Source organism: Haliotis rufescens, unplaced genomic scaffold (assembly GCF_023055435.1).
Source record: "Haliotis rufescens isolate VD_foot unplaced genomic scaffold, xgHalRufe1.0.p SCAF_9, whole genome shotgun sequence".
Classification (NCBI taxonomy): domain Eukaryota; kingdom Metazoa; phylum Mollusca; class Gastropoda; order Lepetellida; family Haliotidae; genus Haliotis; species Haliotis rufescens.
Window position 1 is genome coordinate 1,783,196 of NW_025964383.1, and position 18,329 is coordinate 1,801,524.

At 41.5% G+C, this 18,329-nt stretch overlaps 1 protein-coding gene across 14 annotated transcripts in view; it reads right to left on the minus strand.

Moving 5' to 3' along the window:
• The window catches only part of LOC124110383 (serine/threonine-protein phosphatase 2A regulatory subunit B'' subunit beta-like), a 119,600-nt gene that overhangs the window by 17,893 nt on the left and 83,378 nt on the right, over positions 1 to 18,329 (minus strand). For all 14 annotated transcript variants that reach the window (XR_007219684.1, XR_007219687.1, XR_007219686.1 and 11 more), the window contains 8 exons: positions 12,863 to 12,966; positions 10,702 to 10,804; positions 10,048 to 10,122; positions 7,856 to 7,942; positions 3,715 to 3,871; positions 2,607 to 2,655; positions 2,264 to 2,350; positions 861 to 1,005 (listed from right to left, as the gene is read on the minus strand). Coding sequence is in view for 6 of the 14 variants with exons in the window: in XM_048391229.1 (XP_048247186.1) it covers positions 861 to 1,005; positions 2,264 to 2,350; positions 2,607 to 2,655; positions 3,715 to 3,871; positions 7,856 to 7,942; positions 10,048 to 10,122; positions 10,702 to 10,804; positions 12,863 to 12,966 (807 nt within the window). In the remaining 8 variants the exon portion in view is untranslated. The remainder of the gene's footprint in view (positions 1 to 860; positions 1,006 to 2,263; positions 2,351 to 2,606; positions 2,656 to 3,714; positions 3,872 to 7,855; positions 7,943 to 10,047; positions 10,123 to 10,701; positions 10,805 to 12,862; positions 12,967 to 18,329) is intronic.

Below are 18,329 nucleotides of genomic sequence, written 5' to 3' on the forward strand. Positions count from 1 at the left end.
TCTGTTGGCAAGGGAGACAGTAGGGGCCAAAGGGCCAATAACTCCTGGATGCCGGGGCACTGGCTATAGTCTGTTTCGACTGTCTCTTCTTTCCAGTACTGTCTGTTTGCATAAGGTAGGGAAGCTAAAGCACTGTGTAGCGTCAGGTAAGGTAAAACATGACATGTTTGTGCTGGTGTGCTGGTGTACTTCTTGACACTGTGTCACTTGTTTATTGCAGTCTGTGGTAAAAGAGCCACATACACTAGGGTGGTAATCATAGCTATATCATGTAAGCTCACCTGTAATATATCCCTTTGGTCACCACTTACAATTAGATGATCACAAAGTGTTCCCAAACACATAGTGAAAGAACAAACAGCGAAACACACATGTAAGGCCTAAAAAAATATAAGAATTGGTTCTCAGGCAATGGCTTTTGAAGATATAGTGTGGGCAAGGTAGCCTTTTTTTAGGTCGTTGTTCAAAGTAATAACCAAATAAACAGTTGTGGGCAATCAACCTGGGAAAGGTCCTTGTGTTCGAGATGTGGAATATTTAAGGATTTTTGTTATCATTTGAAAATGGAAACAACAACGAAATGTGTGGTGCACTTGGTGATGGAGCGGTGGTGCCTGAGAACCAAGACTAGTTTGTTTTTAGCCTAAGCAATGTTGTCTGATAAGACAGAAAGGTGTGAAGCAGGATCAACTGAACTGCTAATGTGATTTTCAAATATGGATTACTGAATGTCAAATATTCTGTTCAAGGCTGAGCAAACAATGTACAAATTGTCAAATTGTTGTGACAAGTTTGTTATCTCCCTTGCAACAGTGAGCTTTCCAGTTCACACGCAACAACACTGACACATTAGTACATACCTGACACAAACAGTCTTCAAATGGTAGTTTCTCAATTCCTATTGCCTCCATCTTCTGCATCTGTTCCTCATAGAAGTACTCCATCTCATACATGGAGATAACACCATCCCCATCCAGGTCCATGCAGCGGAACCAGTACTCCACACTGCAACACCAGAGGGACATCATGAAGCCTGCAGTTCATCATTGTTTACATGGTTACAGGACATGAAAACAGACTATTACCTCATCAAAGCCCCATAAGAGGTGATGTGAAATGGGGTCTTACATTGAATTCAAGGTTATTTCACTTATATAGCAACATGCCTGCAATACATGTGTGGATGATTGTAATAGCCCAGACTAATGTTGGTTTTATAGTGCTAGGACACTGAGATAACATGAATACTCAGACCTCACTAAGACTGACTCTGAGCCGACCAGTCCTTGTTTTATCACCTTAATGCTGAGTGCCAGGCAGGGTAAACACTAGCTGCGGCCAACTTTCTCAGTTCTGCTCCCTATGAACGATTCTGTTATTGACTACAAGATGTCCCATAGTGTTTTCCTTATAGATTCCCCTTTTGGATATACCGCACAAACAACCCTGCCACACGTACATGAACTATAAACTCATGAAAACTGCATCAGGATTCCCTCCCTCAAACACTTACCTTCAAATATGTGTACTTAAATGTTTGATCATGTAACTTTCTTTGTTATTGTCAGGTTGGAATCATCAAATCTTTATCGGTCAGGTTTCCAGCTTGATAAACTGTACATTATCTGAATGTAAGTATTCGTATTTGAAGGAGGCATGTGTCTTAAGGAAGGGAATCCAGTTGGATTTGACATTTGATCACGGCGCATCCTCTTTTCTGGAGCATATAAAGTGCGATGCAGATTTGGGGATCTATGGTAAATACTATGGAACAACCAGTAGCTCATATTCCAAGACTTCAGTAGTGTGCCAGTAGGTTAAGAATTGACTGTCACTTTGTGTGGGTTCATCAGAGTATGAACCTTCAAAGAGTGAGGGACAAACTGTATGAACAGAGCTTACAAGTTTTTATACCTCAATTTTATACCTCGAAGGATGTACACACAATTTTTATTTGACTTCATGTTTACACTGACAGCTCTACATCAACCTGCTGTATGAGAGGTGACATGAACATGTCTTGGCTTTGTTCAGACAACACTTCTATATTTATTTGTGATAGGTAATTCCCAGAGGTTTCCCAAGAAATGTGTAAGTAGTCCGTCAGTGTTTACGTTATTTCACCAAAACAATCTCATGAAAAACGTAAGAACATCAAAATGTCTTATGAACACCCCTGTTTCACAGTCATGTGACTGGCCTCTTTTTCACTGGAAAAAGGAGGGTGTATGACCCTATAAGAAGCAGAGAGTGAAGGCTGTACCTGGTTGGGTTTCTCTTGTCTTCCTCCGCTATCAAGAACCACACAAACTCTGGGTAACTCATTCGACCAACCTTGAAGTTCTCACCCCTGCAACATACATGGTTGTCCATCATCACCAACTCACTCTACCTACATCTCATGTCACATCAATGGGTCTTCAAATGCAACAATTCTGGTACTACTGTTGAATAGCAACACTGAAGAAAAGATTGATATTAGCCACTTTTAGAAGTTACAAGCTAGAGAACGTGTGAAAATATTATGTCTTGAATCAGAATGTGATGACCGGCCTTGAAGTTTTGTTTCAGGAGTTTTCTCCTTGTCCGTAGTACTGACTACTCACCGCGTCACTGCCCCTGAGAATATCCTTTCTATCACCCGTGATGACAACGCTGTGAAAGGAAGGTAGGTTCAGAGTTACACCTCAGACATATCTTTATAGTTTACAGTTTCAGATGTACCAGAATAGAAAATAGACAATGTGCAATACAACATAAATTACAAGATATCTTTGGTGACCAAGTCCAAATTGTTTCCATGGAAATCAAGAAAAACAAAAATGCCAAAAATCCGTAAAAAGCAAAAGGCACCACGTCAGGATCTATTTGATATATCAGTCACATTTTGTTGAAAAATATTGAACAGTTTTTGAGTTACGCTCTGGAAATGAAATGATTTCTGACTGACTGACTGACCAGAATAACCAACTAGAAAGTGTTTTTACTCGTAAAAACATATGTCTCCCCCCACTCCCCTAACCCCCATTCATTCGTTTACTTCACGTTAAACCCCATCTCTTCATTCCCACCCTCCATTACTAAATAACAGAGACAAAAATAGAACTCCTAGAAATTTCAAACAACTAATGGGCACCACTTCAGGACTTGGTTAATATGTTACAACTTCATGAAATAATATTGAACAGTTTTTGAGTTATGGTCCGGAAACAAAGCTTACCCCCATTCAGAGTCTATGTTCAACTTATCTCCATGGAACCGAGAAAAAATAAAAATGTCAAAAATCTCTAAATAGCAAAAGGCACCACTTCAGTGCTGGGTTAATGTGTATACAAAGTTTCGCGAAAAAATATTAAACGGTTTCCGAGTTATGGTCAGGAAACAAAGCTTACCCTCATTCAGAGCCTATGTTCAACTTATCTCCATGGAAACGAGAAAAAATAAAAATGTCAAAAATCTCTAAATAGCAAAAGGCACCACTTCAGTGCTGGGTTAATGTGTATAGAAAGTTTGGCGAAAAAATATTAAACGGTTTCTGAGTTATGGTCCGGAAACGGTGGGAACGCCGACGCCGACGCCGATGCCGACGGGAACCGTGCCAAAAACAATATGTCTCCCTCCATTCTGGGGGAGACATAATGACTGATATTAGCAGCAATGAAATCCACCAAGTCACAGCTGAGGAGTAGGAGGAGCAAAGGCAGAGGGACATACCATGTTCATTGTGTCTGGCCAGATCTCCCCGGTCTATGAACAAGTCATGGTCCTTGTCCAGCTCCCAGAACTTACAGTAGATCACATAGAAATGTTCATAGGAGAAGTACTCCGTTATCTGGTTGATGTCCTCCTCGTCTTCAAGTAACGCTAAAGTCTGAAACAAAATTGAACACACTCTGTCATATCTTTTTATATAGTTTCTTCTTTGGCAGAAGAAGTAGAGACACAATTGCTAGGACATACAATCACAAGCATCATAGATGCAGAAAATTCTGTATCACTAGATTTATGCGGTTAACTGGAGGTCAAGAGAACTAAAAATATACAGTGTATCATAATTACAACAGACATAACCTTGACTTTCAGTTCAAGTCTGACCTAAGCAAAATAATGTATGTGTATGTGAAAGAGTGAGTGAGCATGGTTTAACGCCGCTTTTAGCAATATTCCAGCAATAGCACGGCAGGGGACACCAGAAATTGCCATAAATCCTGTATTTTGGCTGCAGACAGATGATTTGGGTAGGCGGGAGGGAGTACTTCTGATAATTGTTCAATAATTCTTGCAAATACTCTACCTCTATTACATCTTTGCCAGAATCTACGGAAAGAAGGTGGCTCCTGCCTCCAGTACTCTCCCTGTATACCGTATATCGCTGTGTATAAGGTGAGCCCACGTATAAGACGACCCCCCTGTACACGCCTTCAAAATCCACCCAAAATCCTATAATCTGTGTATAAGGCGACCTAGAATGAAGCACATCACAAGTGCGCACACAAACCTTATAATTGCAATAAAGTATGTTTATCTTGCGTTGTTTTTTCTACGATGATTGGACGCATGTGTAACTCCAGCACATGTTGCCATTTTTGTGTTTACACGGTACGACACCAAATTGGTGCCCGTAAAATAAAATTCATTTATGAAGTAATAACATATAAGAGACAATGGTGAGTAATTTAATCGCCAATTAACTATGTCGTAACTTACTAGGCTTATGTTTGCTTCGCATTCAGCGTGTTTATTCCACAATCACTTATACACACCGTCTCCAACAGTTGTTAATACAACTGTAAAAAACAGCGGGAATTGATTTCAGCTTCACCAGTTATCACATGTTAGGTCACATGTGCGATATGCAAATGCTTACCGGTACTTCCGGCTCTCTACTCACGGATGTTGATTGTTTTACTGTGTCAGCTGGTTTGACAATCTGCATCGAGGCGAGGGTCATTTCAACTTTATTTGCAGAAATTATGAAACTTTATTCAAGGAAAAGAGATACAAATCATGTTTATGTATGGAAATAGTTATTGGAACAGTTATTTAGAAGGAAATGCGAAGTTTTATTGTTGACTCTGTGTATAAGACGACCCCCCTTCCTAACCCCCTCATTCTAGGTACGAAAAACTCACCTTATACACAGCGATATACGGTATATGTAGTTGACAGTACTGTTTCAAATCCCCAAAAGATGTTATGTCTTGAACCATTTCAAGAGGACTTGAAAATCGTGTACAGGAATAATCAGTCAATATGTGATACCTTCTTTAGAACTACTGTTATATTGCTAGCAGCAGTAGCCATGTGTAATAGGAAGGCTGCTTTCTTTGATTTTTGGAGTAATGTAGAGGAAGTGAGAGGTTCAAACAGCTCTGTTAGTCGAGCTGATAAAACCACTAACTGGTTAGATTTCGAGAAGGAATGAATGCATGTTTAAGATAGGAAGATTGCCGATCGAAATGAAGAGCAGATCGATATTCCTCAATTGTCCAATGACGAAGCTTTTTACGATGAAGGAGGAAATCGGCAACCATAGGTATAGTAACAGCAACATTTCCTAATCCAGATCATCGTCGCCACTGGACAAACTTATCCAATTTGTTGTCATAAAGGAGACAGGAAGATGATCCCCATGGTTAAGCGACCGCTGAAGAAGGAGATACAGAGGCGGTGAGATTAAGGTTGGGAAGGTTCTTGTAGACAAGGTCCTATCTGGGTTGACGCAGAAAATCTATGCGGAATGGTATTGGGAGAGGATCTTCCATTAGTAGGGCCATGAGTCTGGAAAACCAAGGTCTTCTGGGCCAGGTCAGGGCGATTAGAATGATGTACAGGCTGTCAGTTTCTATCTTTTGTAGAAGAGACCATGGAGGAAACACATATGCGAACAGGTTGGTCAAGTCCACAGACAGAGCATCGATCTGCAGAGCTCTTGGATCTGGTACCGGACTGGCATAGACTGAGAGCTGATGATTCACACAAGTCACAAACAGATCCGGGTGCGGTGTGTCCCATATCGATGTGACCCAGGTGGAAATATTGTGAGATCCCTTTTTGTCTCCTTCTATGTGCCCTGTATCTGGAGATCTGCCAGATGGGCTCCCCAGCCCGAGTCTGAGGCGTCCGTAAACAGATAATGTTTCGGCGGGGTAAAGGAGAGAGGGATGACCGTCATGACATGCTGTCGATGCGTACAGCACAGGAGGTGGCCTTGGAAGGTGATTGGTAATGTAACATAGTTGTTACATAGCACATTGTTGTAGCCTTCCTCTGTAGGTCAGGTCATGGAGAGATGTTAACCTTCCGAAGAGGGACATCCATCGGCTGATCGTAAGAGTCGGTAACGTCAGAGCATTGTCGATCATGAGGGATGTAAAGCGATCTTCTGGAGGGCAGAGTAGGCCCCTTTGAAGAAGAAAACAGGCCCCGATGTAATTCAGATCCTAGATGGGCGTGAGCTCCGATTTGGAAGGATGAATGAGAAATCCCGGATCAGAAATGTCTGGTTTTAAGATATATAAGACTAAGAAAATTGTCCAGGTATCCATGCAGGCGGATTAAATGCGGATGGGCATAGCTGATCACTGGTGCCATTATTCGGGTGAACGCCATGGATCAATCGAGATTCTGAAAGTAAGGACCTGGAACTCGTAGCGATGCCCAGTCACTCCAAACAGGAGGTATTTCTGAGATAAGGGATGAATTGGCATGTGGAGAAGATCTATGCTGAAGGCCAAAAGATGCAGTGTAGATCTTAGCTTCCAGACAGATTCCATCTGGAATTTTGGAGGAGGTATGAGAAAATCCTTGTCCAGGAATTTCAGATCAATGATCATTCTCATTTCTGTGGTATTCTTTGTCAGTACTAGGAATACTGGAGAATAAAAAGCCCTTGCTGACGTCAAATAATTGCTCCAGCAGGGCGACAGGAAACGCTGGATGTGCCGGGAGCACAGATGACTGTTGAGTGTCGGACGGTTGATCAGGCAGAGGGGTAGGTTGTTTATCAGTCTGGGAGATAATATCATCCTTTCTCATGACCGCATCCTTCCTCTTAGCCTTAGTGAAAGTGTCACTTAGCTTGGAGGAGGCTTTCTTGGTGAGAGGGAGACAGAAGGGATAGCGATCATCCTCTACACAGGTGGATTCTCTGCACTCTGCGAGGGTAGCCCGAGATCATAAAACGGCAACATTTGTGACCCTTATGCAACTAATAATTACGAATCAAAGCCAATAAAACTACTAATACATTAGTGGGAATAAGAAAACTTATACTGTACATATTAGAATAGTATGACTACAGCTATAGTGTGACTAAGTGCTAGAGAAATACGTAGACGGGTCGACTCTAGCACACACAGGAAATAAGAGAGGTTTTCCCGCCTTCACTGCACAGAAGAGCTGTAGGCTGCTAAAGTGCTATGGCGGGGACAACTAATTGTATAGTTGACAGTGAAGAGGACCCCAGTTAAAAAATCTGTTTAGTTTAGTATGGTGTGACTGTAGCCAAAATACAATATTTACGGCAATGATGTAATAGAGGTAGAGTATTCGCAAGAATTCAACACTTTAATGCGGTACATGCTCCTTACAGCATCCCTTGTATACTGTAGAAAAAATATGTTTAAAAATAAAGCTTCAGCAAGATGATAAAGAAATATTTATTGTATTGGACAAAATGTATTCCAATTAAATGATGCATTAATACGACAATACACCACCAGTACTTATCATAGGATTCTTTTGTTGAAAATAAAACTTTACTCTCGTTACCATGATACAAAATGGGGATGAATTCCAGAAATGCTCCTGAGCGGATGTGAGTTACTATGCGGAAGGATACACAATTACTCACTCTAAGTAGATTACTTTGTCGTATCTCCGGCACCGTTAACCGCCCTGTCCACAACCGGTTGATACTGAAGAATATTCTTGCTATCACCTGCAACACAATATTATCTTCATCAATATTCATTGTCAACAAGATTAGAAGCAACCACTAATGTCATACTAATATTGAAAGAAAATATCAGTGTCTGCTCTGGCTTAAATTTTCTTGGGGTCACTTGGACCCCTTCATCATAAAATTAGGGGTCCCAAACAAAAATGGAGGGGTCCAATTTATAGCATCATAATATAACATTAACAACAGAATACAGTGGTTGTGAAAAATAAGAAATCTTTTCGCAACTGCAAAATATCAACAAACAGGCAAAGTGAGAGAAAGGTTCACATCAGGGCACATCCTGCTCTCAGAACCAAGAGGTTTACATGAAGGGACAAACAATTTCTTAAAAGGGACAATTGATATTCATGAATATTATAACACAAAATTATCCATGTTAATATCTAACTTCGTATATGAAAAGGCAGTACACGGGTCAGCCATTGGAAAGGGGTCATTGTGACAGACATTTGTGAATGTTTTTACCGAGATCTACAAATGATTTGAAGTTATGGATTCAGTTAAGTTCAATGGCTGTTCTGATGCTACTGTACTGAGTATTGAGTTCATGTTGTAACTGTGACAATGATCAATGAGTCATAAAATATAATTGGCATATCGAACGTTTTTTTAGTAAGAGTATGTTCAGGATCCAGCATTTCCTTGATAAATAAAGTCAACATGTTTCAGGTGCTATAAATGTTTAAACATGTCAGTTACACCAATAACTGTCCTGGCAAAATGTGTTTTGCAATTCTTAATATGACTCACAAGATATTGAATTATTATCAGCTTGATAAGTCTGTTGTAGAATAACTAAATATTCAGAGTCCGCTAAATAAAAACAATGCTTACATCATTGTACATTCAAGTGTTCGCATCCATTCTTTATCATATACAGTATCGCGGTATTGATAAATCTCATAATCCACACAACCTGTCGACTGTTTACTTATGCAAATCTAAGCACGATATATTTCATCGCATGATCGAATACAGGACTCGTTGCGGTATGTCACGGCTACTTGTACACACGTTAACTTTTTTTATGACAGTTCCTAGGATGTTTTTGAAGTGGAATTACCCCTTCCTCCATTCAAAATTGATTAGAAAAAGAACCCATTTGTTCAAACGAAGTCCCTTGACCAAACCTCGGTCGTATGCAAAATTCAAAACAGGAAGTGATATACCATATAATCCACACAGCCTTACTTACTGCGGTAAGATTCACCAATGACAGGTAGCATACTTTGTTTACCGAACTCGGTAAAGAAAATCAGCATCAATCAATCCAATGAACATCAAACATTTTGTGAATCACATATTTAATAAGTTTGTAAGCGTGCCCCACTACGATCCATTATAAATTAACCACCGCGATAACATAGCGTATCATCCTACACGGTCGCTCGATTTCGCGGGTCACTGTTACCACGTTCTGAAGTATACCCTTGATGTGCCTGGCTATTTTTAGTTTGACACAAGGTCAAGATATTTTCGACCAATCAGCAAGCTAAATTAATTACGACTATATCCGACTTGCTTAATATGTGGCACCTGATTGGCTGAAGCAAAGCTACGGATCATACCGAAAATTAATACATGCAAAACCGACAATAGATATAGGTCAAGAAACCGGTTTGGGTATTTGTCATAAAAAGGGAGAGAATAATGGAACTGGTTTGGTTTAGCAAACGGAAGTGTTAATCAACATGCTTCGCTGTCTTGTTTGGCAACAAATACCTTTACGCAAAGACGTATGTCTTTGATTTACGATAACAGGGCTATATTAATTTCATATCGAATTGACAATTCGATATGAAATTAATATAGCCCCAGTCACTGCGTCCGCGAGACCCACACATGTTACGCAGGTGCATTCAAACTTATTTTTGTGCGTCCAAGACGCAAAAACGCGCTCTTCAGCCAACACTGAATATGCATCATAACTTGTTACCATCAGTGGCATAGTCACTGGACTGAATTGGCGTGTGTGTGTGTGTGTGCGTGCGTGCATCTGTCTGTGTGTGTCTGTGTGTCTGTCTGTCTGTGTGTCTGTGTGTGAGAGAGAGACAGGTATGAGTCACTGCTGAGTCTCTTACCGTATTTATATATCTAGAATGGAATTCTGGAGCTTCTTGGAGGAAACTAAGACCTGGGTGAGATTCTACAACATCCTGAAATGAATTAAAACATGAATAAAAGTAAATGTCTCAAGTATGAATAATTGTCAAAACAATAATAACATTTCAGAAAATACAACACACATCAAAACATGCAAGCCTTTGAAGAAATGTTCATTAGTTCTAAAGCACGACCATCACAACATTGTTTTTGTTTTTTAATGCACTTAAGGCGAGAATTAGACATTAGAATAATTCATTTCACTTATTTTTCCCACCAGTCAGAAGGGGCTCACGGTCATCTTCATCTTGGTAATAAAAACTGTTATTCCCCCCCCTGCAGTACAGAAATCACAAGGTCGTCTTCATTAAAGTAGAAACAACATTTATTCCCCCTACTTGTACAAGAGGCACAAGGTCGTCTTCATTAAAGTAGAAACAACATTTATTCCCCCTACCTGTACAAGAGGCTCAAGGTCGTCTTCATTAAAGTAGAAACAACATTTATTCCCCTACCTGTACAAGAGGCACAAGGTCGTCTTCATTAAAGTGGAAACAACATTTATTCCCCCTACCTGTACAAGAGGCACAAGGTCATCTTCATTAAAGTAGAAACAACATTTATTCCCCTACCTGTACAAGGGGCACAAGGTCGTCTTCATCAAGGTAGTTACAGCTGGGTTTTGCCAGTAGTTTGACAAACCGTGAGGCCTCATCATGGTAACTCTCCATCAACCTGCAACAGTCAAACATGACAGCTTTACTCTGTGTGTTATGTATTTAAACATGTGTGTGTGCGTGCGTGCATATCTGAAGGCGAAGAGTTGATGATAGCGTCCAAAGCACTAGATCAATTCAGCTACTAGAACACCGAGTCACAAACTCATTCAGCATTACTCAAGGTTATCAAATTCAAATGATGGATAAGAATGTTCAAATTTAGGAAACAAAAACATTTCATCATCCATCCACAACTCAGAAATTGGAGTCATATTTTTGGGGGTGGCTAGGATCTTCAGGACCAGGACTTGTGTACGAAGTCATATTTTTTAGAAATTTTTGTGCCTGAGACCCTTCCGCTGGCAGCTGCTGAAGGAAACTTGACACTCGATTCTTCAGGACAACTCTGCTGCAATGCTCCACATGGTATCTTACCAAAACTCCTTCATGCCCAAACTATTTCAGCTTTGTTGTTTTAACAAATTGCACAAGCTTTCGCATGCAGTAGTTGGGGGAGATAACTTTCCACATGTGCAAAACATTTAAAAAATCATGTTGAAATATGTATTTACAAATGTCACTAATTAGTTGAATTTCAGTTTTCAGATGCACTTTTTATACAAGTCCTTTTTCTCATCTGCGTAATAAAAGGTTTTTATTTCTTTTTTGTTTTGCTATTTTTCATCAGCCGTTGTCAGAATCTTTACCAGGCACTCTCTGTGCTGCACCTATATCACAAGACTTATATTCAGACATTTGATATGCAGTCTTAGTGTCTCCTCATCCTATGGTACTAATGTGATAAAACAACTTCCTTGCATTATATGTGTTGATTATGTGCTACTGATAATACCAAAGATTTAACAATTTCTATATAGGCCAACTCTAACTCATTCATTTCATATCTACTTTAATTCACAATTCTTTGGTCCACCCATTACATGTGGATGTTTTTCCCAACAATTTTTAATTCAAGTAACCTACAGTAAGCAAAGTTTTTGGCAGAGTCTTCAAAGCTAGGTCAATTGTAGATTACATAATTTGTGAGAACGTCCTGCTGCCAAGGTGGAATCTGTCCCGACATGCACATGTATGTTCTGTGTAAACTCAGCACCATGTAGCCGGACAAGCTTCTCTTCCCTGCAAGCCGCTCAGCTCCGAATGCTGCTGTAGCGTGGTAGGCTGCAGCATGTTGAGCCAATTACAAATCTCTTTTAGATTACTGCTGACGTCACAAGGAAACAGATGCTCCAAACAGATGCTCATGGAGTGCCATCACATCGATCTGTTTCTGACTATGATGGCAGTAACTTTAAACTAAGCATTACCAAACTGACCACTGACAATGTCACAGTATTTTCATTGTTCATATTGTCATTATCATGTCATCTTTCAGCATCCTAAGATTTAATTTACATAAATTGTCATTACATACACTACAAATTTTTCTTGAGGATGTCTTCCAAAGAGTAGCAACAAATATAGCCAAACAAGGCCCAAAAAGGAAACAAGCATGAAATACTCATATCCCCCACCAGTAAGCTCCGGAAACCAGCACTACCACAATTTTCAGTCTAAGTCAAAGTTGTTGCTATGGAAAGTTGAAAAATAAAAAAAAATTAAATCCAAAACTATCAAAAGGCACCAGTTCACCACTAGACCTATCTATGTGCCAAGATTGGTAAAGATATTTCTCATGGTTTTTGAGTTCTGCTCCGGAAATGAAATGTGACAGACGGACAGATGAAGAGCACCCATTCCTGTATCCCCCTTCCACTTCCTGGCAGGACAATAAATGAAGCATATGTTTGTATTGTCTTCCAGCTAATAGACATTACTAATTCCAAGATTAAAACAACATTTCAGTTGTAAGGTTAACCATTATCAACAATCTACAGAGGTTGATACTGTTGATAATGTTGTTTCATTTCACATATCAAAAAAGCCATTTCAGAACAGAGGTCAGCAGCTAAAGATTGCAAAACATGAATGTACCCAAAATAATCTCTCAGCCAAAACACTTAAAAAGGAGGACAAAAAGAAAGCAGAGAAACTATAATAATAACATTCTCACTTCTTCCACATAGAGGCAAACATCTGGTAGGTAATATATCCCTGCTTATCTCCCCCTGATCCTCGGAACAGCGGGCACTTCCAGTAGAATGGAACACCACAAGCCTGAAAAAAAGCAACAATCGTATCTTTATACATGCAGTCATTCAAGAAACATGAGGACTGCAATTGCACACATAGAAAATCTGATGGATTCAACACACACAGTTTCAAACAAAGGCCATTAAAATACAATTTGGCATGCGTATAGAGGTTTCAACAGCCATTAGAAGACCGCGTCAGAGTGCTGGGGCAAAACAGCTGCTTTTGCAGTTGTCTGGATAGAAGCAAAATTTTTGTGGTCTCAGCTTAAGATGGCAAACACCTCAAGTCACTAGCAAACCATTATAACATCTACACATCAAATGTGAATCTATCCCTTGTAGGAGCAAACACTGCTGTGCATGTGAGAATCTATCCCTTATAGGGCCTAACACTGCTGTGCATGTGAGAATCTATCCCCAATAGGAGCCAACACTGCTGTGCATGTGAGAATCTATCCCTATAGGAGCCAACACTGCTGTGCATGTGAGAATCTATCCCTCATAGGAGCAAACACTGCTGTGCATGTGAGAATCTATCCCCTATAGGAGCAAACACTGCTGTGCATGTGAGAATCTATCCCTTATAAGAGCAAACACTGCTGTGCATGTGAGAATCTATCCCCTATAGGAGCAAACACTGCTCTGCATGTGAGAATCTATCCCTTATAGGAGCAAACACTGCTGTGCATGTGAGAATCTATCCCCTATAGGGCCTAGCACTGCTGTGCATGTGAGAATCTATCCCTTATAGGGACTAACACTGTTGTGCATGTGAGAATGTATCCCCTATAGGAGCAAACACTGCTGTGCATGTGAGAATCTATCCCCCATAGGGACAAACACTGCTGTGCATGTGAGAATCTATCCCTTATAGGAGCAAACACTGCTGTGCATGTGAGAATCTATCCCCTATAGGGCCTAGCACTGCTGTGCATGTTAGAATCTATCCCCTTTAGAAGGAAACTCTGCTGTGCATGTGAGAATCTATCCCTTATAGGGCCTAACACTGCTGTGCATGTGAGAATGTATCCCCTATAGGGCCTTACACTGCTGTGCATGTGAGAATCTATCCCTTATAGGGCCTTACACTGCTGTGCATGTGAGAATCTATCCCCTATAGGGCCAAACAGTCCTGTGCATGTGAGAATCTATCCCCTATAAGGCCTAACACTGCTCTGCATGTGAGAATCTATCCCTTATAGGAGCAAACACTGCTGTGCTTGTGAGAATCTATCCCCTATAGGGCCTAGCACTGCTGTGCATGTGAGAATCTATCCCCTTTAGGAGGAAACTCTGCTGTGCATGTGAGAATGTATCCCCTATAGAGGCCTAACACTGCTGTGCATGTGAGAAGGTATCCCCCATAGGGCCTTACACTGCTGTGCATGTGAGAATCTATCCCTTATAGGGCCTTACACTGCTGTGCATATGAGAATGTACCCCCTATAGGGCCAAACAGTCCTGTGCATGTAAGAATCTATCCCTTATAAGGCCTAACACTGCTGTGCATGTGAGAATCTATCCCTTATAGGAGCAAACACTGCTGCGCATGTGAAAATTTATCCCTTACAGGGACTAACACTGCTGTGCATGTGAGAATCTATCCCTTATAGGAGCAAATAATGCTGTGCATGTGAGAATCTATCCCCCATAGGGGCAACCACTGCTGTGCATGTGAGAATCAATCCTTTATAGGAGCAAACACTGCTGTGCGTGTGAGAATCTATCCCTTATAGGGCCTAACACTGCTCTGCATGTGAGAATCTATCCCCTACAAGAGATAACACTGCTGTGCATATGAGAATGTACCCCCTATAGGGCCAAACAGTCCTGTGCATGTAAGAATCTATCCCTTATAAGGCCTAACACTGCTGTGCATGTGAGAATCTATCCCTTATAGGAGCAAACACTGCTGCGCATGTGAAAATTTATCCCTTACAGGGACTAACACTGCTGTGCATGTGAGAATCTATCCCTTATAGGAGCAAATAATGCTGTGCATGTGAGAATCTATCCCCCATAGGGGCAACCACTGCTGTGCATGTGAGAATCAATCCTTTATAGGAGCAAACACTGCTGTGGATGTGGGAATCTATCCCCTATAGGGGCAATAACTGCTGTGCATGTGGGATTCTATCCCCTACAGGGCTAACACTGCTGTACATGTGAGAATCTATCCCCTATAGGGGCAAACACTGCTGTGCATGTGAGAATCTATCCCCTACAAGAGATAACACTGCTGTACATGTGAGAATCTATACTCTACAGGGGCACACTGATGTGTATATGGGAATCTATCCCCTATAGGGGCAAAAACTGCTGTACATGTGAGAATCTAATCCCTATAGGGGATAACACTGCTGTACATGTGAGAATCTATCCCCTACAGGGGATAACACTGCTGTACATGTGAGAATCTATCTACTCAAGGGGCAAACACTGCTGTGTATGTGAGAATCTATCCTGAAAATGTATGTATAAGTTTAGTCCTGAAAGCAGCTCCATGCTCCAAAACACTCATGCAATACATCAACACAACGAGCTAGACTGTCTAAAGCATTCACTTCCCTGAACCCTACATCTAACACCATGAGCCAGCCAGTCTCCTGAATACTCCTACATCTAACACCAAGAGCCAGACAGCCTCCTGAATACACCTACATCTAACACCAAGAGCCAGACAGTCTCCTGAATACACCTACATCTGACACTAAGAGCCAGACAGTCTCCTGAATACACCTACATCTAACACCAAGAGCCAGACAGTCTCCTGAATACACCTACATCTAACACCATGAGCCAGCCAGTCTCCTGAATACACCTACATCTAACACCATGAGTCAGACAGTCTCCTGAATACACCTACATCTAACACCATGAGCCAGACAGTCTCTTGAATACACCTACATCTAACACCATGAGTCAGACAGTCTCCTGAATACACCTACATCTAACACCAAGAGCCAGCCAGTCTCTTCAATACACCTACATCTAACACTAAGAGCCAGACAGTCTCTTGAATACACCTACATCTAACACCAAGAGCCAGACAGTCTCCTGAATACACCTACATCTAACACCAAGAGCCAGCCAGTCTCTTCAATACACCTACATCTAACACTAAGAGCCAGACAGTCTCTTGAATACACCTACATCTAACACCAAGAGCCAGCCAGTCTCTTCAATACACCTACATCTAACACTAAGAGCCAGACAGTCTCTTGAATACACCTACATCTAACACCATGAGCCAGCCAGTCTCTTGAATACACCTACATCTAACACCATGAGTCAGACAGTCTCCTGAATACTCCTACATCTAACACCAAGAGCCAGACAGCCTCCTGAATACACCTACATCTAACACCAAGAGCCAGACAGTCTCCTGAATACACCTACATCTAACACCAAGAGCCAGACAGTCTCTTGAATACACCTACATCTAACACCATGAGTCAGACAGTCTCCTGAATACACCTACATCTAACACCAAGAGCCAGCCAGTCTCCCGAATACACCTACATCTAACACCAAGAGCCAGACAGTCTCCTGAATACACCTACATCTAACACCAAGAGCCAGACAGTCTCCTGAATACACCTACATCTAACACCAAGAGCCAGACAGTCTCCTGAATACACCTACATCTAACACCAAGAGCCAGACAGTCTCCTGAATACACCTACATCTAACACCATGAGCCAGACAGTCTCCTGAATACACCTACATCTAACATCAAGAGCCAGCCAGTCTCTTGAATACACCTACATCCAACACCATGAGCCAGACAGTCTCCTGAATACACCTACATTTAACACCATGAGCCAGCCAGTCTCCTGAATACACCTACATCTAACACTAAGAGCCAGACAGTCTCCTGAATACACCTACATCTAACACCAAGAGCCAGCCAGTCTCTTCAATACACCTACATCTAACACTAAGAGCCAGACAGTCTTCTGAATACACCTACATCTAACACCATGAGCCAGCCAGTCTCCTGAATACACCTACATCTAACACCAAGAGCCAGACAGTCTCTTGAATACACCTACATCTAACACCATGAGCCAGACAGTCTCTTGAATACACCTACATCTAACACCATGAGCCAGCCAGTCTCCTGAATACACCTACATCTAACACCAAGAGCCAGACAGTCTCTTGAATACACCTACATCTAACACCAAGAGCCAGACAGTCTCCTGAATACACCTACATCTAACACCAAGAGCCAGCCAGTCTCCTGAATACACCTACATCTAACACCAAGAGCCAGACAGTCTCCTGAATACACCTACATCTAACACCAAGAGCCAGACAGTCTCCTGAATACACCTACATTTAACACCAAGCGCCAGACAGTCTCCTGAATACACCTACATCTAACACTAAGAGCCAGACAGTCTCCTGAATACACCTACACCTAACACTAAGAGCCAGACAGTCTCCTGAATACACCTACATCTAACACCATGAGCCAGCCAGTCTCTTGAATACACCTACATCTAACACTAAGAGCCAGACAGTCTCCTGAATACACCTACATCTAACACCAAGAGCCAGACAGTCTCCTGAATACACCTACATCTAACACTAAGAGCCAGACAGTCTCCTGAATACACCTACATCTAACACCATGAGCCAGACAGTCTCCTGAATACACCTACATCTAACACCAAGAGCCAGCCAGTCTCCTGAATACACCTACATCTAACACCAAGAGCCAGCCAGTCTCTTCAATACACCTACATCTAACACCAAGAGCCAGACAGTCTTCTGAATACACCTACATCTAACACCATGAGTCAGACAGTCTCCTGAATACACCTACATCTAACATCAAGAGCCAGACAGTCTCCTGAATACACCTACATCTAACACCAAGAGCCAGCCAGTCTCTTCAATACACCTACATCTAACACCAAGAGCCAGACAGTCTTCTGAATACACCTACATCTAACACCATGAGTCAGACAGTCTCCTGAATACACCTACATCTAACACCAAGAGCCAGACAGTCTTCTGAATACACCTACATCTAACACTAAGAGCCAGACAGTCTCCTGAATACACCTACACCTAACACTAAGAGCCAGACAGTCTCCTGAATACACCTACATCTAACACCATGAGCCAGCCAGTCTCTTGAATACACCTACATCTAACACTAAGAGCCAGACAGTCTCCTGAATACACCTACATCTAACACCAAGAGCCAGACAGTCTCCTGAATACACCTACATCTAACACTAAGAGCCAGACAGTCTCCTGAATACACCTACATCTAACACCATGAGCCAGACAGTCTCCTGAATACACCTACATCTAACACCAAGAGCCAGCCAGTCTCCTGAATACACCTACATCTAACACCAAGAGCCA